The 23,851-nt window shown below is 38.5% G+C and overlaps 1 protein-coding gene across 1 annotated transcript; it reads left to right on the top strand.

Moving 5' to 3' along the window:
* Nucleotides 1–941: 941 nt before the first annotated feature.
* On the top strand, nt 942–23,772 carry drg2 (developmentally regulated GTP binding protein 2; the record flags this gene model as incomplete). The annotated part of the gene is made up of 10 exons (XM_048593166.1): nt 942–1,102; nt 2,675–2,764; nt 8,267–8,327; nt 8,821–8,911; nt 9,888–9,960; nt 15,948–16,038; nt 18,961–19,058; nt 20,344–20,420; nt 23,186–23,274; nt 23,360–23,772. Coding segments are annotated over 10 exons (899 nt in total), but the record flags the coding sequence as incomplete, so codon positions are not given.
* Nucleotides 23,773–23,851: the final 79 nt, after the last annotated feature.

Genomic DNA, 23,851 nt, shown 5'->3' with positions numbered 1-23,851 from the left:
GGCATTAGATGAATTTGTCAGAATCAAGTGATGTCTAACCTGATTGTGTACCTGATGAAGTAACAGAGTTGATGATGGAAACCTAGGAAATGTGTGCACATGGACTTTCAAACAGCACTTGTTAATATACTCGTAGGAGATGAAAACATGTGGTATTAAAGGAATGTTAGAAGCTTAAGTCCGCAATTAGCTAAGAAATAGCAGTGCAAGTATGTTGGATTGTTCTGTTGGATGATGTTGGAGCCAATTACTGTTCATATGGACAGGATTAAGCCTTACAAGCATACTCATCCAAACTCAACCCATGACTGCTTTTTAACTGTTTATGTTCTAATGTTTTTGAATAGCCATTATATCAATTTAACTAAAAGACCAGATGACATTTTTCCCCTTTTTAAGGAATTCTTTTTAATTTTTTTAATGTACAGTACACTGGATATACCATGTGGATTATCTAATACATTGTGTACATGGTTATTTGCAGTATACAATAGATGCTGCACATGATATAGATAATTTGCATAATATGTTGGACATATTACGTAAACTATATATACTACTTTCCTTATACTAGACACAATGTCAACATAAGGATATATTTATGCTATGTCTATTTATATTGCGCCATGGATATAGTGTGTGCCGAATGGAATCATATATCCAAATCATGATGAAATGTGACTTGGATTTGATGGTTTAATCCGAGTTTCTTCATTTTAGAATGAGTTTGATTTGGAGTTCCCCTTTTGAGCAGTAGAATGATAGTGAAGAAGGGTTTTTGCAGGTTTCTCACTGATAGTGGATCCATTTGAAGGAAGGAATCAATAATCTTTTCTATTGTCAACTTAGTTTTTTAATTCCAATAGTGGTATCAGTCTGCTAAACAAGACTATTGACAGCACAATTGAGAGTCTCGTTACATTGTGTTTGATGTTTTACAGCCACTGAATACCATCTGGGCTTGTTGAAGGCCAAGCTTGCTAAGTACAGAGCACAGCTCTTGGAGCCCTCAAAGTCTACAGGATCAAAGGGGGAGGGCTTTGATGTGATGAAATCAGGAGATGCCAGGGTAGCATTAATTGGATTCCCTTCTGTGGGTAAGGTAAGAACACATTAACATACCATGTGAGTAGTTTTCATTCTCTTCACGATCATACTAGCCTCTTGATAATTGTGAAGTGTGTAGGATTAGTAAAACAAGCTGGAGTAAATAATGAAAATATACTATTGTTAACATGTCGTATTGTTTTCAAACACATTCAAGACTTTAACCTGCCCATACTCTATATGTTGCTGACTTTTTGTGGTGCGTTTCCTATTTTGGTGTTCAGTTTTTTTTCCTATTGTGTGCAAAGTTTAAACATTACCTCTTGCTCTTAGTATACAATCATGTGTCATGGCCTTAGTTATTAAATCCATTACTTATGACTTCTGCCGCAATAGGAGAACCTGTGCAAGACCCTGTATATAATGTTCATACTTAAGAGTTGTTCCAGGTCTTCTCCTCCTAACCCCATCCCCCACTCCATGAGATAGCCACAGCTACAATTACAGTTTAGTTGTACTTCAAAGTGTTCTCGAAGTTTAGATCCATGTCTCTTTTCTGGCTCTAATTAATAGTACTTCTAGAGTGTCAGAGCCTGAAAACTGTGCTACAAGTAAGAAAATCATCATGGGCAAATCATCCCTGACCCTGTATTTCTTTTTAATACTGCTTTGTTATGGCTCTCCCTGTCTTTGATCATGGCTTCAGTCAATTTTGATAATGCAGCTCCCATTTTCTTCATGCTTTCCATTACTTCCATTGTAAACGAGTTTAGATAGCCTCTTTGAAAACATTAGTCACCAAAACTGCATTGATCTGACATTTCACCTTGAAAGTCCTGCATGAAACTACATATATATATATATATATATATAGTTCTGATTTTTCTTAGTATCATCATCATTTTTGGACCTTAGTGGTACTTGCTGGAGTCCGTGAGGAAGTGCTAATTTTGAGTAGATTTCCAAATAGGTGTTGTCTTAGTCAAGAGACACTACATAATGTTTGCTGTCGTTGATTATGAAATTCAAAATCACAGCAGTAAAGGAAGGCTGCAAATCATCAATAAATGGCTAATATATTTTGGTTTCTATGAAAATATGTTTCAGCTTTTGACGATGCAAACTTAATTGTAGCCAAGAATAAACAAGTTTAATGATATATTGTACACAAGTATTTGTATATCCAGCAACTTGGCATATTTTGTAATGCTGTTCACTCTGCATCAGAATTTTGCGTTGCGACCTCCATCTCAGATGTTTCTCAATGTTATCTGAGTTTCTACCTTTCAGCTAAAGCACAGTATAGAAATCCCACAATTTTCAATGGTTCAAGCAGATATTAAAGCCAAAGGTGATATTAAAGAATTTACAAACTGTTGAGAGGTGTAAAAGGTGCTGTAATAAATATAGATTGCCTGATATATATGGAAAGATCCCCAATCGCCTCAACGTCCAAACAGCACCCAACTCTTAAAGCCACAAAAAATGGGACGACAAGGAGAATGATCAAAACATTTATCAAGTAGGCAAAAATGTTGTTAGTCAACCAATCGTAAATTCAAGCGTTTTTTTGTGATGAGCTTGCATTTTGAATTTTTCTTAAAGTTCAGCAATGTTTGTGTTTCAGTCTACATTCTTGAGTTTGATGACTTCCACTGCAAGTGAAGCAGCTTCATATGAATTCACAACCCTTACCTGTATCCCAGGAGTCATAGAGGTGAGAAGTTCTCTTATCTGGTTCTTAATCTGAATAAACAATACTGGGGTCATAGTGTGTGTCTTGAGACACGATTGTAATTGTTGTTGGTGCTTTGCCCGACCTCTCCTTGGCTTGAGGTGTCTTCGCAGTCGAATCCTAACTCAATAGGGTTTTTTTTTATAGCTTCAAGCCATAGTTATTTGTGGAGCTCAACTTCTTGTGGTTATATCTAAATTGATTTCTAAAGCAGTTCAACAGCTGTAAGTGCCACCTACATATCTTGGAGCACTAATGTACTCCCTGAGATGGTGTGGTACAGTTATGTCGTGTTTTTAATGCTGTTTTTGGTACATCCCTTTTTGGAATATCCCTATATTACAGAGCACTAATGTTGAGGTAATTTGCTCCAAATTACGTATCTGCAGAATAGCAAGAGTTTTCTTCTATTTCTGAATGACATAGATACTGGTTCATGGTGTTTGCAGCTCCCACTGATTTTGTCTTTGAGGGTAAAAATTCAGTGACAGGAGCCTAGTAAGCTTTGTTGATGGAGGATTTAAAACTAGGACTATACCATGCTCTGCCCACTAGTTGTGATGGGAGGAATGCGCTTTAGTCAAGCCCCACCATTCGCAATGTTAGTATAAATGTGTTGATCTAATCACGATTTCATTTTTATACTCCTATCCAGAATAAAAGAGACTTTCACCTGGAATAAGTAGATTGCCTTATGAGGAAAAGCTAAATAGGCTAGGCCTGTATCCTCTGGAGTTTAGATGAATCAGAGGTGACATAATTGAAACACATAAGATTATAAAGGGACTTAACTGGGTGGACATTGAAAGAATGTTTCCTCTTGCGGGAGAATCTAGGACTAGGGGTCATAGGGATTGCTCATTTAAAACAGAGGTGAGAAAACATCTTTTCTTCGAGGGCTGAGATTCTTTGGAAGTCCCTTTCTCAAAAGGCAGCAAATGCAGAATTTTTAAATACTTTAAGGCAGAACTAGATAGATTCTTGTTTTCCAGGGAGATGAAAGATTATAAAGTTGAGGTGAAAATTAGGTCAACTATGATCTTGATGAATGGCGAAGTGCTGAGAGGCCTGCTCTTGCTCCTGGTTTGTACGTTCACCAAGCATCATTAAAAACACAAAATCATCCCATTTATTGTAACACAAGTGGCAAACATTGGTTAACATCTAAGTTGTGATCTGGAAGTAAAACCATATTCTCTTAATCCCAAACACACAAACACAGATGCACACCCAACCATTTGAAAACAAAGGATAGAATGTGATAACTTCAACAGCCATAAACTGATGGAAAATCTTCAGTTTGGATTGAAATTAAGATACACGCATACAATGCAAGAATAGGATTAGGCCATTTCACCATTCCGTTAAATCATGGTTGATTTAATTATAACCTCAAATCCACATTGCCACCTATCCTCAATAACCTCTCACCCCTCACTCAAAACGAATCTCATTTAACTCTGCATTAAAAATATTCAAGGACTCTTCTTGAAAAGATAGTAGAAGCAGAGTTCCAAAGACTACTGACACTCTTAAGGGGAAAAAATGTTGCCTAAATTCTGTCTTAAATGGATGACCCCTGATTTTGAATAGTGAATTCGAGTTCTAGATTCTCCTTTAAGAGGAAACAGCCTCTCCACATCAACCCTGCCAAGACCCCTCAGCATTTCTATGTTTCAGTTGTGTGCAGTAGCATATGCAGGATTCAGTGCTGTGTACCATGCTGTTTGTAGTGTACACTAATGATCTAGCCATAAAAATACGAGGTATGATCGGTGTATCTGCAGATGTGATGAAAATTGATAGTGTGGTAAATAGCAAAGAGGAAAGCCTTAGACTACAGGATAAAGTAGCTAGGCTGGTCAGATGGGCAGAACAATGGCAAACGAAATTTAATGAAAAGTGTGCTGTGATGCATTTTGGGAAGAGTAACAAGGCAAGGGAATACACAATGAATGGACCCTACAAAGTACAGATGATCAGCAGGACCTTGATGTGCATGTCCACATACCCTTAAAGGCAAAAGGATAGGTGGAAAAGATGGCTAAGAATGCATATGGGATATTTGCCTTTATTATTTGAGGCATTGAATACATCAAGGGAGGTTATGATGGAGCCGTATGAGATGTTGATTCGGCCACAGTTTGAGTGAAGTGTGGAGTTCTTGGTTTCCACACTTTAAGAAGAATGTAATTATGCCAGAGAGGATCTAGAGGGAATTCATCAGGATGTTGTCTGGGCTGGAGAGATTCAGCTGTATAGAGAGTTACATAGGCTGGGGTTGTTGTCCTTAGGGCAGAGAATGTTGAGGGAAGACCCAATTGTGGTGTACAAATTTGTGAGGATGTAGATAAGTTCGAATAGAAGAAAACTTTCCCATAGTACAAGGTTCAGTAACCAGGGGCCATAGATTTAAGAGAAAGGGTAAGAGTTTTAGAGATTTAGAATTCGCCTAGAGGGTGATGGGATCTGGAACCCACTGCCTGAAGGGTGTTAGAGGAGGGAATGATTGCACTATTTAAGTATTTAGGTGATCACATAAAGCGCCATAGCATACAAGACTACAGGCCAACAGCTGACACCTTAAATACCTTTTCAAAACCTCAGTACAGTACATCCATCAGTTCCCCATTATTCACAACATGTCTTAGCTCCTCAAAGAACTCCAATAAATTGGATAAACATGATTTGCCTTTCAGAAAACCAAGTTGACTCTGCCTAATTACCTTGAACTTGTCCAAGTGCCATGCTGTAACTCATTAAATAGTTACTAACATTTTCTCTACAACAGATGGCAAGCTAACTGGCCTATTGTTTCCTACTTTCTGTTTCCCCACTTTTTGAATAAAGGAGTTATATTTGTGATTTCTGATCTAAAGGGACCATACAATGGTTATACGATTTGCCAGGTCAGTGGTCTCAGCCAGGGTTCTGTCTAAGTTGCGTGGGCTGCTCTGACATTCTGTGTACAGTGATTGAAGTACTGATGCATTGTTCTGCATTGACTTCCAGTTCAGGAAGTCGCTGCTTGTGCACAGACGACAGGTGTCCACAGAGCGAGGGAGGGACAAAAAAAATGAGAGGGAGCGTTTGTTCCAGCACGGTCCACTTGATTTCCAGCCCACTGGTTTTGGCTGTGATTGTAGTAGCTATCAGATGATATTTATCCATTTTTGTTTATACTGTCAGTTCATCTGTTTTGTTTTGAACGCCACGTCCATTCAGGTACTGAACCTTTACTTTTATTTTTTCAGCTGTTTGTAAATTCTAGTCTTATCTGTTAGTTGACTCTTAGACTCATACTTTCTATCCCTTCCTGTCATGGTCTGTTTAACCTTTCCAGTACTGATAGCTTTCCCTTCGCACCTGATTCTACTCTTTGATTTACCATATCTTGCCAATTTGATCCCTTGCCCCACTATTCAGTTTAAAATTCTCTCTGCTTCCATAGCTACGCACTTGGCGAGAACACCTGCCTGAGTACAGTTCAGGTAGAGACCTTCCATCAGTACAGATCAAACGGAACTGACTTGACCATGAGCCAAGCATTCAACCTTCTAATCTGATTTACCCTGTGCCAATTTGTCATTTGAGACGCTGCCTCTAAATTTGGTACCTAGCTCCTCTGTGCAGAATCTTCTTCTTTTGTCCTTCCTCTGTCATTGTTACCTACATAGACCATGACAACTGGATCCTCCCATTGTCATTCCAAGTTCCTGACCAGCCCTGTGCAGATGTCCCGATCCCTGACACCAGAGACAACACATCCATATGGACTTTCAGTCTTGGCTGCAGAGAACCTAACCCATTCCCTCATCCACAGCACTCCTTCTTTTTCCCCCTTCTTTGGCTTTTGTGCCATGTTAAGTTAGCTTGATTGCCCTGCAGCCCTTGTTCTCATCCAGAAAAGTTGGAAAAAACTGAAATCTGTTGGACATTTGCTAATGTTCAGGCTCCTATGCTGTTTTCCTTTGGATCCTTTACCTGCCTCCCTCACAGTCTCACACACCTGTCCCTGAGTACTTTCCAGATCAGATGATCTAACCTGAAGAGGATTAACTGGTATAAAGACTCCAGGTAACTTTTCCCCCCCCGATGAATCACAATGCCTGTGGTTCAAACTCCAGCTTATAAAGTCTGAGCTAGATTTCCTTGAACTTCAAACACTTGCTATAGACGTGTTTGCTGTGGATCAGACTGGTATCCAGGAACTCCCATGTGCTGCAACTGTGAACATTTCGTCTCTTGCTATCCTTAATATATTCGAAGGAACTATTCAATTATTGTGAGGAAGGGTCACCGGACCCCAAATGTTAACTCTGATATTTTTCTTCACAGATGCTGCTGAGCTTTTTCAGCAACTTCTGTTTTTGTTCCTGATTTACAGCATCCGCAGTTCTTTCAATTTTTATTCAATTATTGTACTTAACGTTATATTTAGTTATATTTTTATACATTTTATTAACCTTACTACCAGCTGTTATCTAATTCTAAACCATAGGAGTAGATTAAACCTTAATCATTTACCAGATACCAATGATCCAACTTCTTCTCCTGTAACTGAATGAGAATCCAATCCTGGAGGCTGAAAAAGTTTAGTTCTCTGCTGCTTCACTCAACTCCGGCATTTTAAAAGGTCAAATTATCTGACCAATGTTTTCCAGACATTCAGGGAAATAAATAGGGCAGAGAGAGAAAAACTATTTCTGCTTTTGGAGATTCTTAAGAGAAGGAGGCACAGTCTTAAAAGCTAGAGCCAGAACTTTTTAAGGAGTGAAAATAAGAAACTTCTCATGTACAAAATTGTAGACATTTGGAACTCTTTCACAAGTGTTGATTGATATACAATCAGTTGATTTTAAATCTTAGGATAACGTATAAAAACATAAATCTAAGATATTGCAGAATATGGGGCATGTGCAAGTATTATATCTTGTTTGGCCATACAACATGGTCTTGTTAAATTGGCTCAATGGGATAAATTACTTGCTCCTGTTTTTGTGCTCATAACATGGTGACAGCATGGGCTTCTGTCCTTTACCCATTGTGCCAATTTGAATCTTCACGCGATATAAGCAGATTAGAGAATTTAAGAAAATGTTCTTACTGTTTTGGTTGAGTTCAATCAAGAAGGAGGATTTATGGTCATCTGTACTGTCGAGTTTCATTACTCTATATCACACAAAATAGGGCGAAGGTTTACAGTTAATTTCTTGATTTCATCCATATTGAAAGAAAGATGGAAATTAGGAACTTTCTTATCAGTGGGAGAGGAGATTGGAAAGAGACAACCCAAACTGTTGATGTACATCTGTTATAGTTAGCTTCTAGTTGTGAATCAAAAAAATTTCCATACATTAAATAGGACAGGAAATTTTTAACTTTAAACTATGAGCCAGAAAATATAACTCTAAAACAATTCTGAGCAGGTTTTTAATTGTTAAAAAAAATGAGATAACTTAATTATTTTGTTTTATAATGCAGCATAAAGGAGCTAACATTCAGCTTTTGGATCTGCCGGGTATCATTGAAGGAGCAGCACAAGGTCTGTATATATCTTTGTTGAGTTGGAATTACTTGGATTGGTTTAGGTGTACGGATGCCCCTGGCATGGGAAAAATGTGCTCAGAGTCCTAGACTCAGTTTTTCCCTTTGTCTTTCTTTGGTTTGAAGGAGAGGCTGTGGGAATGATGGAACGCTGAGTCCTTTTGCACATGAACGGTATGGCTTTTGTAGCAATTTAATTAAATGAGGTATCCATAGAAATGTCTGGTCAAACTTTCTTGTCCTCATCTCTGGAAATATTGATAATGTGGGTGCGTGAGGCTGTACATTTCATAACTAAGAACCAAGATTCTACTTTTTAAAAGTACTTTGTTTTCTATAAATCACTTTGGGGACTTTTATAAATACTTCTTGACAAACTTACAGTACAGCAACTCTTTCAAATTTCAGGAAATACAACGATGATTAAGTTGTTTTTGAAATCTGATTTGGAATGGTCGATTGATAAAATACTATTTCATAATTCCTTGCAGGTAAGGGTCGTGGTCGACAGGTGATTGCAGTTGCTCGAACAGCAGATGTTGTAATAATGATGCTGGATGCAACAAAGGGTGATGTGCAGAGGTGTGTAACCAGAAATGTGCACGTGTGTATATATACAGGCAACAAATATGTCAGCGAACGTTGTTTTGAGAAGAACACAAATAACCTGGAAATATAGCATATTGATAGAATGTGAAAAGTGAAAACATAGATTAAAGGTTTAGATATGGAGTGCAGTTGAAGGATCTTGACTGCTGTTCTGATTTGATTTTTAAATAATTCAGTACAATTAGAAATTCAACTTTGGGAACAATTATCTGTATGACATCAAATGATTCCTTTGCTTAGTACCTAATTTTCTTTATCTTAAATTATATCAGCTATATTATTACACTTTTTGAACAACATGCTGTAGTTGATTAAAAGTATATATTTTTACAGTCTGTTTGGACATTTTATGACACACTTCTGTGGTAAATGGGACTTTAATATGGATCTTTTGGCCCAGAAGTGGTGGTACTACCACAAGACTCCTTTTTACTATACAGTAGTAATATTTTGTTGTGAAGTTACTCCAACTCAATTGCTAATACCAGCTTGGTAATTTAGCAAAGTTTGAGCTCATGCTGATCCATAGTTGATTAAAATGAATCTGCGAGCTCTTGTGGTAATGTCCCTGCCTCTGAGCCAGCATAGCTGGGTTCAAATCCCACCTCCTTCAGAAGTCATAGAGTCATGTGTGTCATAATATGTGTGAACAGATTGTTTAAAGATATTTGAAAGGAATCAACAGCTGGAAGCTGTTACCCTATCATCTACCTGCAGTGCAGCAGTGACTACCTTTCAAAAATAATTTAGGGCATCCTCAAGTTTTAGACAGCACCATAAAACAGCATTTCTTCCTCAGCTGGTAAAAAAGGAGGGATCTTGTGTTTACTACTATGTTAGTTGTTCAGAATTCGATTGGTTTATTTCTGATGCATGAGTTATACTTCCTTTGAACTGTTTCAATAGATTAATGAATAAACTGAAACTGGACTTTCTTTCATTCATCTAGAAATTTACTGGAAAAGGAGTTGGAGTCTGTAGGAATCCGATTAAACAAGCCTAAACCCAATATTTACTTCAAGGTGAGGGCTGGAGTTTTTTTTTCTGCAGTTGAATGACAGTTGGTGAATTCAGACTACTCAGCTTGACTGTTTAGCCTGGAGGACTTTCCTTTCCATACTCCACATCTGGTTCTCTTGTTTTGCTGTCAGCACAGCTGACTGATACTCTGCTATTAACAGAATCTGCTAATTACGCCTACTTTGGACCTGTCTTTTGATAACTGTTACCACTCCCTTTGCCTTTTTTCTGTGATGCCTATGATATCTAATCTCACTCACCCTTTAACTTTAGCCGAACCTTCTTTTCTGTTTCACATGCTCTTCCCCACCTTTTTCTATAATATTAAACACATCATTTTCCATCTCTCCATCTCTCCCTTCAGTTCCAATGAAGGGTATTAATAGACTTGAAATTTTAATTCTGTTTCTCTCTTCACAGCTTCGGCAGACCTGCTAAGTTTCTCCAGTGTGATGCTTTTATTTTAAGTTTTTGCCTTCTGCAGAATTTTGATTTTGTTTTAAAGTTGAATTCACTGTCAACTTTTATTTATGGAGCTTTGAATAATTTCTCCTCTTCTCTCAGATGGGATTTCTATTTGTCCGTTTCATCTTGTTTAATCTTATTGCTTTCCATTTCACTTATGGTATTTGATGAAGTGATATTGAAAACTCACTTTCACAGAGGAAGGAGATACTGCTGTGACTGTCTCCAGCTCTGACTTGCCCCATATTCCAACTGAAGTTGTTTTGAATCTATCCAGGGTTGCAGGTAGCTTCAAGACATTCAATGACCCCTGAACTGTTGCTCTTGCCACAGCCTGAGATCCATGTTCAGTGCCAAAAGCTGCCACATACATGTACTTGACCTCTCGCACCAACGGAACAAAATCACCCTGACTCAAAATTGTCCTGGTCACCAGTTCCATTTCTTTATTCATCTCATTTGATTCTTCAACAAGAAAATGTTTTTTCCTTTCTTTCAGGTGTTAAGGCACATGTTTCTCTGACACCATCCCTTCCTCTAATTCCACCTTTTATGTATTCTCCAGACCACCTGACCCTTCTTTCTCCATTGAACAATCTGAGCCCAGAAAAGGACTCAGCTTTATCCCGTTGCACTCCCACCTCAATGAATTTCAGTCACAATACAATTTCGAACTCTTATTTTGTCATCTTTGTTTCCATGCCCATCTCTTTTGGGTTGGGAGTCCTGTCCCCACTTCACAGACCCTTTCACCAGTCTCCAATATACTCCTTTCACCTTCTTTTCATTCCAGAAATGTTGGCTAACAGCGGTCGCCTCAGTTTCTCTGTTCTCACTCTAACCTGTGTTTCTCTGAACTTGCGCACTCTGTTCTGTCAGATCTAATCCTGACTTTAGTTATCACGTCTAACCATAAAGGTAGCACCGCTATCCTTGCACTGACCTCTAACTTATAGAAGTCTGAGCGCCAACTCTCGCACTCGTCTTCCTGTTTCCCCAGGATCAGAACTCCACCGTTGAACATAAAGCCCTCATCACCTCCAGAGGTTTTCCCTCCATAAATTCACATCAGTATAATTCCCCAACCTCATGCTGCACATCTTCTTCCCAAAATCTGTTAATATAACATCCAGCATTTCAGTTTGCACTTACTATGCTGAGTTGTTTTTCCAAATTTGACTCAATTTTTTTTTGTCTCCCCTTATCCAGGCTTTCTCCACACACATTCAGAGCTGTCAGAAGAGTCATATGGGTCTCAAAGCATTAACTATGTTTCTCTCTCCACAGATGCTATCAGACTTGATGAGTTTCTCCAGCAATTTCTATTCATTTCAGGTTTCCAGCATCTGCAGTATTTTGCCTTTATATGAGGGGCGCTTTGCTTTGGGGTCCAATAGGCTCAGGAGAATGGTGAATGGGGACTTTCTGAGCTTGTTCTCTAATTGAATAATTTCTCCTTAAACTTGACTCATTTGTTTGAAATGAAAGGTGTGACCATGGGTACTAGTTATTTACACCTGTTTTTTTTTTTTGCTGGGTATGTGGAACATGCCTTGTTTCAGTCCTGCTTGAGCCCCTTCCCAACGGTTTTGCCAGTACATCAATGCCTTTATTGATACTACTTCTTTTCTTCCCCTGGAACCAGAAAAGAAAATCCATTTTGCTTTCAATTTCCACCCTTTTCTGTCCTCACCTGGTCATCTCTGAGTCTTCCTTAACTTATTTGTCTCAATTTCTGGAAATACACCATCTGTTGATATTCATTACAAACCCACTAACTCCCACAGCTACCTCAAATGCACTTCCTCACACATTACTCGCTGTGAGGATTCCATTTCATTTTCTGACTTTCTCCATTTTTATTACATCTGTTCTGACTATGCTACATTCCACAACAGTGCTTCAAACATGCCATTTTTTGTTCTTCCTCTCTCCCTCTCCTGCCACCACGCACCCCCCCACCCCCAACCACTGCCAAAGAGAAAAGCTGTAGAGGGAAGGGTTCTGCACTATGTCTAACCTATTACTTGCTTCCGTGCTCACTTCTGCCACTCCATCGAGTACAATGTTTGGGCACCCCTTATTCTCACTTTCCATTTCACCAGCTTCCATATTCATAGGATAATCTTCTGGCCATGTCTTTCACCTCCAGCATGATGCCACCTGTAAACACATCTTCCCTTGTCCTTCTTTGTCAGCATTCCAAAGGGACTGTTTCATTTATTACACCCTGGTCCAATCCTCTATCATTCTCAACACCATGGCACCTTACCATGCAATTGCAGACAGTGTTTTACTTCCCGTTTTACCTCCTCACTGTCCAAGATCCCAAACATTCTTTCCAGGTGAAACAGCAAGTTAATTTTACTTTATTCCATCTGGTCTTCTGTATTCGCTGCTCACGCTGTGGTCTCCTCTATGTTGGGAAGACAAAATGCAGACTGGGTGATGACTTTGTAGAACCCCTTTTGCTCAATCTGCAAGCATGACGCAAACATCTGGTTGCTTGCCATTTTAATGTACCAACTTGCTGTCATGCTCACCTTTCTGTCCTTCATTCACAGTGCTTCACTGAAGCCCAATGTAATCTGGAGGAATGTACCTCATTTCTGTTTCAGCACTTTAAAGCCTTCTGGACTCAACATTGTGTTAAACAACATAAGGACATGAGCCTTTTCCTCTGTTTTGTCCCACATACTTCCAAATTGCTTTTTTTTAAACTTTGGTTTTGCTTTCAGCAGATCTGACATATATTTCTGCTTTTAATGCTCACGCAAACACCTACTCTGGACCTAGTTCTCTACAGCCATTACTAGCTCATTACACTTCCCTTATGTAAGCATTAATGAGACCAAATCTGTGATATTATGTGCAGTTATGATCCTGTGACAGAAGGAAGGATGTAAATGCTTAGGAGACAGTTCGGAGGGAGTTTACTAGATTAATAAACTAGAATGAATGGGTTGTTTTATGAGTATAGGTTAGTTGGGTGAGGCCTTTTTCCACTGGAGTTGAGAGTTGACTTGAAGTGTAAAAGATCCCAAATGGTCTTGACAAGAATGACATGGAAAGGATATTTATTTATGGTGGAACTAGGGTGTACTAATTTAAAATTAGGAGTTAAAGTTTTAGGACATAAATTAGAAGAATTTTTTTTTAAGAGGGTTCTGCAACTTTGAGCTCCCAGTCTTGGAAAGCAGTGAATGCAGGGTCATTGAATATTTTTAAGAAAGAGATTGACAGACTCTTACAGGCAGGGCTATCAAGAGTTGATTGGTATGTGGAATTTGAAACACACAGATCAGCTGTGATCTTATTTAATGGCAGAGCAGGCTCAAGGGTCCAAAAGTCTTCTGTTCCTATTTCATATGTTTGTAGTACTACCTCTGTCTTTTGTTCTACAACATTTATGATCTCTAATCTCACTCACCCTCAAACCTTTCCCTGACCTTCCCTTCTGTTTCTCTTGCTCCTCCCCAGCCTTTCCTACATTATAAAACCTAGCACATTTCCATGTCTCCCTTCAGTTCTGATGAAGAATCATATATTAGACTCAAAACATCAATTCTGTTTCTCACTCCTCAAATGCTGCCGGTTCCGTTGAATTTCTCCAGCATTTTTGCTCTTTTACTAATTCCCAGCATCTGCAGTATTTTACTATTGTAATCAGGCCAAATGTTTAATTTTAAATCCTGTACATGATTCCTATCCTTTGCTTGTTTTGTTTTCAGGGTTGCTAATGTTATTCTCATTTATGGGTAAAATCTAGGTTATTTCTGTGGACAGTCTGTTTTCTTTTTTTGTGACGTGTTTTTGGTTGATCTACTGTGCTAAATGTGCAGTTTCAATACGTTCTTTTTTGCATCTAAACCTGAAGAACGGGAATTTTCGTAGCTAGCGTATCATGTCTGTCATGAATATCTTTTGTTACAGGTAAAGTGCTAGAATGACAGGTGTACAAGAGGTTGAGTTTAAGGTATTTATAGGCCTGATCTGGAGATGAGAGTACCTTTGGAGGAAAGAGGTTAAGCTTCAGCAGATTCCCTTCTACATATCTGGTTGAAATTGGAACTGATCCATAATGTAAAATTTAAGTACAGTCTGCATGACCCACAATTATCCTTTTATGTTTTATAGAATAACACATGCTGTGCATTGTGTTTGGCTCTTGTATTCACTGAAATCCTCACCAAGTTGGTATTACTGCTGACAAAGAAGAACTTATCCCAACATAAAAGAATTTCCATTGACAAAATATAGTCAGTGCATACAAGTATAATGAGGATTAAATGGAAACTAGACTATGTAACCAAGTGGTTGAGAAGCTTGATATTAGCTGTGTATTCTGGACAATGTTTTGAATTTATAGAGTGTCTTTGTTTGTGGCTGTTTACATTATTGAAAAAGGACTAAAGCTATTTTACCTTCCACCGCAAAAACCTTATCCATGCTGTTGTCAATTCTGGATGTGATTTCTCCAACAGCCTTCCCTTTCACCCTCAAGTGCCGAAGCTTCACTGCTGACTTCATGTCCATTTCGCATTGGTTTCTTGTTCCCAATGCATTGAATTTAAAATACTGCGTTTCCTCACTCAACTTTCTCTCGTCTTTTTTATTACTTTCCATGCCATCTGCATTCTGACTTGAGCTTTATGTGTGTGCTACCCTTCCTCCCGTCTAATCCTGGTGGTAAAGGTTTTAGCTATTTCATGCCACCTGTCTGAAACACTAACTCAAAACCAGTCCACCTCTCAATTCCTTTCTGTGTTCCAAAAATGAAATCAAACATTTTGGGCACCTCTCCTAATTTTTCCCCAAGATTTGACAGCACTGTTTCAAGTATGGACTTTATCCCTTCATTTCAAGAAGCACCGATCTAAGTGTGAGAGAGTACTCCTGTAAGTGGATCAATGATCATCACCGTTATTATGCCATTCTGCATTTGGTTACAGGAATTGTGATTGGCTATCTCTGTTGTAGGGATTCCAGTGTTTTGAAAAAGCTGAAGGTTGGACACTTGTGTTAGCCCTTAAATATACACAGGTCAAACTTCCCCATAAGCACGAAAGAAATTAGTCCATACATACACAATTCAAGTCTTTTCCCACTCATCCCCATTCCACTGGCTTTTTTTTTCTCATCAGTCCTCCTTTCCTGAAATATTATATTGTGAAGCTTCAGCATGAAGATTAGTCATCAGAACTGCTTCCTGATTAGTCTGTAGCCACCAATGAGGGAGCAATCTTGTTGCATTGTCCAGGCTCAGGAGGTTCAGAAATCCATCTAACCCAGCTGCAATTTCCTACTAGTATACAAAACCAGTATCAACTCTGTTCAGTTCCATTTGGAGAAAATAGCAACTTGCTGTCTGGAGTAACAATGATGTTTTTGTTGGAAACGTTCATTCTAACAATTTGCGTTCTTAACCTTGACTAAAATATGTAATTCATTGTAATTTTTTCAATTGTTTTGTATTTTCAGGTTATGTTTGTAAACTTTTATATTTGACTTTATTTCTTTTCAGCCAAAGAAAGGCGGTGGGATCTCTTTCAACTCAACAGTTACATTGACTCAATGTTCTGAAAAATTAGTACAACTCATCTTGCATGAATACAGTATCCTTTGGCCTACAGAGAGAAATGCAGAAATCTGGTGTTTCATAGGAAAGATTTTCCTTGAAGATTCTCATCTGTGATTGTGAAGGAATGCCTTCTTGTTTAAGCAGCCATATCATACTGACCATTTGATATAAAAGAAAGTAGCAAAGCACTTAACAGATCCAAAGGAAAACAATGGGCGCCAAATCAAAAGAAGAAAATATTACCAGTGTGGCATGAAGTTTATTCAAAGAACTGTGTTTTCAGGGGGATCTTGAAAAAAGATGGCGTTTTTTGAGGGTGGGATTTTAATGAGTTGGAGGCACAACTGTAAGTATTGAATACCATAAAAAGGGGATGCTCGAGATGGAAGGTAGGGACAGATGTGTTTGTAGTGTTGACATAGAGGTGTGTGTGGTAGGTCCTGGTACAGGTTTAAAACTTTACATTTTCTGCCAGTGTTGCTGCCCATGTTCTTGTTTGGAAAGACTTGTATTTATATAGTGGCACTTTATCCAGACTTTCAAAAGCCTCTTGCAGTCAAAAAAGTATTCTGTGAGGTATCGTCTTTTAAGTAGAAAATATGGCCATCAATTTGCACACAGCAGGATCCCGAGGGCTATGTTGAACTAACTGAATAGATGATCTGTTGATGGAAAGATAAATATTAGTTCATGGATACTGAAGGACTGCTCAGCTCTGCTTTAAACGGTGCTTTTGGATTCTCTACATCCACCTGAGAGAGTATATGGGATCTCTGCTTAATATTTCATCCAAACCACACTGTCTGTCAATTTTAGAATTCCCTCAGTGCCACACTAGCATGCTAGCAGAGACTATGCTTAAAATACTGGAGTAGGACTTGAAGCCAGAATCTTCAGACTTAGCATCATCGCTTGTACTAGTCAGGTATTTTCACGAAAATTAGTTATTGGGAATAAAGATTCTTCTATTCGATCAGCCTAGCATTCAAACATTCTTTGTATCTCTTTACACTCCTTGAAAATGAAGAACAAATTAATTTGGTAGTCCAATGATTGATTCACTAGTTTATAATTTTATTCATCAAACCTTACCCACCACACTTCACTTGCCTCAGTGAGTCCAGTTCCAACAGCTTTCCACTCAACACCATCTAGCACCTTGAACCCCACGTCACTCAATCCACCATCTTAAACATTTGGTCCATTTACTGTGCCTGCAGCATGTACCATTTGCAAGATGTTCGGTGGTGACTTGCCAAGGCTTCTTCAAGAACACCACCCAATCCTGCAACCTGTACCACCTGAAGAACATGAGCAGCAGAAGTATTGCAATACCACACCTACAAATTGCATCCATCTTGGACTTGGAAATATATCACTGTTCCTTCATTATTGGTCATTTAAAGTCCAAACGGCACCAGGATCACGGGAGGGGGTGGTGGCACGGTGGCTTAGTGGTTAGCACTGCTGCCTCACAGCACCAGGGACCCATGTTCAATTCCACCCTCTGCTGACTATCAGTGTGGGGTTTGCATGTTATCCCTGTGTCTGCATGGGTTTCCACCAGTGCTCTGGTTTCCTCTCGCAGTCCAAAGATGTGCAGTTTAGTGGATTGGACATGCTAAATTAGCCATAGTGTTCAGGGATGTGTAGGTTGGATGTGTTAGCCATGGTAAATGCAGGGTTACAGGAATAGGGTAGGAGGATTGGTCTGGGTGGGAATGCTGTTCAGAGGGTCAGTGTGGACTTGTTGGGCCAAATGGCCTGTTTCACACTCTAGGGATTCTATGGAAACTTCAGTAGTTCCACTGCAACAACTCACCAAGGCTCCTTCGACAGCATCTTCCAAAAGTGATCCCTACAATCTAGAAGGGCAAGTAAACTGCAAGCTCCCACCAAGCTACACACCATCCTGATTTGGAACAATTAGGCCATTGCTTCATTACAGCTGGGTTGAAATCCTGGAACACTCTTCCTAACAGCACTGTTAGTGTATCTACCCCCATGGACTTAAAGTTCATGAAAGCAGAAAGTCACCTTCTGAAGGGAATCTAGGGAGTTATAAATGCTGATGTGGTCAGTGACATCTACATCATATGTAAGCAAAAAAAAGATGCATGGTGTTTTAAATGGTAATTTAGCACTATGTCCTTGGGCATCTTTGTATGGGAAATTAAGGTTAGCACTGCCAATGATGCTAAGAATCTATGATCTCAGGTCCATGCACCAAACTTTTCTAGCGTCTTGATATTTCAAAAAAAAATTCTTTTTTTCTGTTTTTCCTTCCAAAGTTGGTAACTTCATGCTCCCCAACATTATATTTCTTCTGACGTGTTTCTGCCTAGTTATTTAATCTATTAATGTAACTTTGCAGCCTGTTTCCTTTCTTAATGACATATTTTTCTATCTAAGTTTCTACTGCCAACAAACTTGGATACATTGGTAATTGATATAGGTAATACAGAGCTCAGTCCCAAACCCTCATCCTTGCAGTACTACTCCCTCCGCCCAATTTGTCGCCACCTGGTAACCTAAAATATTTATTCTTGTTCTGTTTTCTTTCCATTCACCAATTCTCAATCCCTGCTAATATGCACACCTAATCCAATGACATTTTTTTTTGTAATAACCTCAAGTGTGGCATCTAATTGAATGATATTTGAAAATCCAAATACATTTAAATTCTGTGGTTACCTCCTTATTTACTGAGCTAATTTCAGTCTGTAGGCATTAGACCTCCGGGCAGATTAGCTTCCTATTTCCAGGCTCGCCAGAAGATTGCCTCATGGTGACCACGATAGACAATTTTTATGCATTTAAAAAGAATCATTTTTAATCTACTGCTTATCCTGTTTTCCAGCCGTAATTGGCTAAGCAGCAATTAAATATTGTTTTAATTGTAGCCTTAATTAGAAAAATTAAGCTTATTTTTTGATCCTTAATATTTCCAATCTAGAAATCTTTAATGCTGAAGTTCTCTTCAGGGAAGATGCATCTCCTGACCAATTTATAGATGTGGTAGTTGGAAACCGTGTCCACATGCCTTGTCTTTATGTAAGTTAGACTAAACAACCTTTAGGTGTCCAAATTTTGACCCTGTTTAAGCAGTTTATTTTTTACATTTTAGCAACTAATATGTACTAAAAGAAATGTGAAAACAAAGATTCTTTTTAAGAATGAAAGTTCTCCAATATCTCTGCAAAAGATTAATTTTACCATAAAGAGATAGAGAGCATAGGCCGAATATTTTCCTGTACAAATAATGAGGCCAAGCCTTTCACACTGCAGTTGCAGGACCTTGGGCCATTATAGGACATCTCCCCTGAAGCAACTATAAACAAATAAATAACATAGGGAAAGCAAAATACGGAGACCGCCATGTCTCGGGAGATGCCTAGATTAAGTATCCCAATGCATTTTAAAAACTGCTTTGGAGTATGTATTCATGAAGAAATGGTATAAACTGCTCAATTTGTTTAAATATTAGAATCTATGCTACTCTTTGAATTGTTTACATTAAGGTTCTTTGTAACCGAGGTGCTTTAAAATTGATCAAAAACAATATTTTAAAAAGTAAAATGCATTTGTAAATGATGAGTCAATTGAGAAGCATCAGATTATGAGCACATATTTGCAAAAAATCAATAATAGTAAACTTCATACTGTACATTAAAGGTGTTCTGCAACATTTTCATAATGTGTTGCTCTTCTGCTGAGCTTTATTGTTCTGTTGAATTTGAGCAGTATATGTTCTGCTATGTTCATTGTGACAACCTTAATATGACCTCAAGCTCCCGCTCACTATCTAGGATTTCTGATAAAAGATTTATATCTATAAATATTGGGTGAAGACAAGATTGAGCTCCGCTGTGATGATATCTATGGCAACTATCTTGCCATCATACTGACAGAATGAGGTATAGGGAGTTTTTAATATTTGGGGATCTGTGTGCCAACAGTTGTTTATTAGAGGCAGCAAGGAACAGCAAAATTACTCTGGGGAAAATGAGAGTATTATGTTGATGAGAGAAGATTTTGTTAAGATGCTTTGTTTATCCAAATCTACTTTAGTAATCAAAATAGTGTTAATGCAGATTTTATTGAAATTTCATGAATGCTTATTCCCAATCAGTCTGAGTTAATGGAATCTTTGTGCAGTTACTGAGTTGATAACTTGCTGTACTGAATAAATGCAATTTCTGTGCAGTTCACAAAATGCCAGCTCAAGAAACACAAAACTTCAAGCCTATATGTAACAAGTGCTGTGATTTACTGTGAATGCTTAATGTTTTTTATAGTTTTCAATCATAATGTTTTGTTTTCTTTGCCAATTGAAAAGGTTTATAATAAAATTGACCAGATCTCCTTGGAGGAGGTGGACCGTTTGGCCAGGCAGTCTCACAGTGTAGTGATTAGGTAAGCTTTTTAAACAAATTTACATCTCCCATTGCTCAGTTCAAATGAATACACTATGCTATGCAGAAATTAAAGTCTTCTGTTTACTAGCTTGCTGAATGACTGCAAACATTATGGTTAGGACTCACTGGACTGCTGTAAGAAATAGTGAAACGCTGCTTTACCCTGCACAGAAATCCCTAACTTTACTACGATGGTTCCTGGTCACCTATTGATGTCTTAATTAGCTGGTCATTGTTTTGTTGGGCTTAGATACTGATGTCAGCAGCTGTTTCATTTTGGAGGATCATCGGACACATCTCTAATCCTGTCCTCATATAAAGTATTCATTGATGTGCATTCAATGATAACAGTTACCAGCAGAAAATCTTGATATTTAACTTGCTTTAAAAGAAAACAAAAAATGGAAATTCGATTACTGAGAACATTGTAATCTCCCATCGGAATCCTGAGAGTGGGATGGAGTATTCAAGTGGCAAATGACTGGAAGCTCAGCATCACAAGTGGAAGCAGAATAGGAATGTTCACTGTTCAGTAAAGTGAGCACACAATCGCTTCTGTCTGACAAACAAGAAACTGCATTGTAGGCAAGGACATTAAGTCAGACGAAGTACAACTTGTCACGTTACACCTGGAAGAATTAGTTCAGGCCCTAGAAAGAGGTGGAAGGGAGGTGATGCATCTTTCCTATGTTTCATAGGCAAGTGCTGATGGATGAAAAGTGGTGTTAGGACTGCTGGATGTATGAGCCAGAGCCACGCAGAGAATAATCCTTTCAGAATGCAAGGAGAGGATACATGTTTTGTGGTAGGTTTGTGATATAGAAGTGACTAATGAAGATCAATTGAGTTGTTAGCCATTGAATGTTGATACTATTTTTAAAATTATTTTATAATGGTTGATATTTTAAAACAGGGGGCCAACAACTAATCCTAGGTTCCTTTCTGTCTTCCCCAGCTAATTCAGTTGCATTGATTTGTACACAGTGAAGGAATTTGGGGGTCCAGTTACAGAACTTGCTAAATGCTTATGAATAGGAATAAAATTAAAATGGATAATGGAATACTGGCTTTAATAACATGGGGACTGTGATACAAAAGAATAATGATCGTGCTACAGATGTACAGATCACACTGCAACGCTCAGAACTCCGGAGAACGGAAGAGGAATACCTGCACAAAGTATTTACTGTCATCAGATACCCAAGAAGTTTAGTCCACCGATGCTTACAAAACAATTGACAGTCAGAGGACACAATACAACAAAAGACACTAGTAGCTCTACCCTACATCAAAAATATATTGGAAATGACAGCCAGACTCCTTAGTCTGCATAGGATCATGATTGCACACAAACCTACATCAACACTGCATCAAATGCTATCAAAGACTCAAGACCCCATAACGACAGTAAACAGGACTAACGTGATCTACAGAATCTCATGCAGCAATAGCAATAGACATTACCTCGGATAAACAGGTAGGAAACTGATGATCAGGATACACAAATGCCAGCTGGCAGTAAAAAGACACAACCAATATTCATTTACCTGGATACACACCGATAATGAAGGCCATCAGTTCGACTGGGACAAGCAAGCAATAGACATGCAAGGGAATTTCTGGAGGCCTGGTTCTCAACATGGGACTCCATTAACAAACACAGAAATAGGACCCATATGCAGACCGCTGCTGAAAAACAGAACCGGAAGTGACAAGACCCACCACACCAGAGGATCATATAAATTTGGAATGGAGCAGAACATCAATGTTTCGATTCGAGGTCGTACTGATGATGTTGCCTCAAATGGTAATGAAACGTCTGCACACCACGGAACAACTGGCTGAGCGAGCAAACGAACAACCGCATCCACAACCCAAGCTACAAATTTTCACTAAGACCTTAATAAAGATGTACAGACTTTTTAGTTCAGTGCTATCTGGAATATTGCATTCAGTTTTGGTTACTGCATTTCAGCAAAGATATTTTGGCCTTGGAGGGGCCACGGTGCAGATTTGTCAGAATGATATTAGTGCTCAAAGGCTAATGCTTGAAAACAGGTTACATTGGCATGGCTTGTATTTCTTTGAATATAAAAGCTTAAGGGGTGTATTGATTGAGGTTTTCAAGATAATTAAAATGAATAATGGGATGAAAAATGAGAACCTATTTTTACTGGTGGGGATTAGAACAAGAGGCATAATTTTAAAATTAACGCTAATCTGTTAATGGGTAATGTCAGAAAGTACTTACTCATTCAAAGAGTAGTGGAAATCTGGAGACCTCTCCCAAAAATAGTTGTCAAGGCTAAGGTCAGTTGAATACTTTAAATTCAGGCTTACAGATTCTGTTAAGCAACATTATTAAGGGCTAGGGAAATAAAGTAGATGAATCAAGATACAGATGTAGATCAGCTCTGATCTGTTTGAGCAGTTTTGAGGCTGTAAATGGCCTCTTCGTGGACCCGTGTTCAATACTTTTGGCTGTTATGAAATACTTATAATATGGAATTTCACATTTCTACATATGTGGCTTCCCAATGATATAACACTTAAAATGTCTTTTACTAGATTCTCTTGTTCCAAGACTTGCAGTTCTGGACGTTGCTAAGAGGTTTTGCATGTAGTTGCTTTCAGTGTCTCGGTCAGTTTGAAGATGAGAAATGAAAAGTTCACACAGTGGTCCAAATGAAAGTTTTTCTCCTTTACAATTCATGAGCCTGCCAGGATGTTTATTGTTTATTTCTAATGCGTCTGTCTCTCTAGCTGTGAAATGAAGCTGAATTTGGATTGTCTGCTTGATACGCTGTGGGACTACCTTGCACTTATCTGCATCTACACAAAAAAGAGAGGAGGTAAGAGAAGATTTGACACTAAGTTACTCGTGTTGTAAAATTGTGTGCACGTTTCAAACATGTTGTGAAATTTTGTTTTGAACAGAAAGACCAGATTTTTCAGGCGCTATAATTATGAGAAGATCAGCTTCAGTTGAACATGTGGTAAGATGAAGCATCTTTCTGGTAAATCTTCTCTTTGATTCAGGTTATAGCAATCTTCTGTCATTCTACTTAAAGTCAACTAACTCAGCATAAATCACAAATTGAGTTTGTGATCGTTGTGGTCAGTGAATGAGCCTGTCACTGTCTTTACCCACTTGGCACCTTGTCTTTATAACCACTTTCTCAGTCTATCCTGCCATCTTCAACAATTTGTGCATATGTTGCCCAAGATATTCTGTTTTATTTTGTCTCTCCTTGCTTTCCCTACCAAAATGTATCACTTTACACTTTTCTGAATTCAATTTCATCTGCACATCTCCACCCATTCCACCTGTCTGTCTCTCTGCCTTCTTGAAGTCTATCTTTGTCCTTATCATAGTTTGGAATATTTCCAAATTTTGTCATCGAGAAGTTTTGAAATTATGTGCTGCAC

Source organism: Rhincodon typus, unplaced genomic scaffold, assembly GCF_021869965.1.
Source record: "Rhincodon typus isolate 14 unplaced genomic scaffold, sRhiTyp1.1 hic_rhity00002421, whole genome shotgun sequence".
NCBI classification, from domain to species: domain Eukaryota; kingdom Metazoa; phylum Chordata; class Chondrichthyes; order Orectolobiformes; family Rhincodontidae; genus Rhincodon; species Rhincodon typus.
Note: the sequence above shows the minus strand (reverse complement) of the source record. Positions and strands in the feature narration are given on the sequence as shown.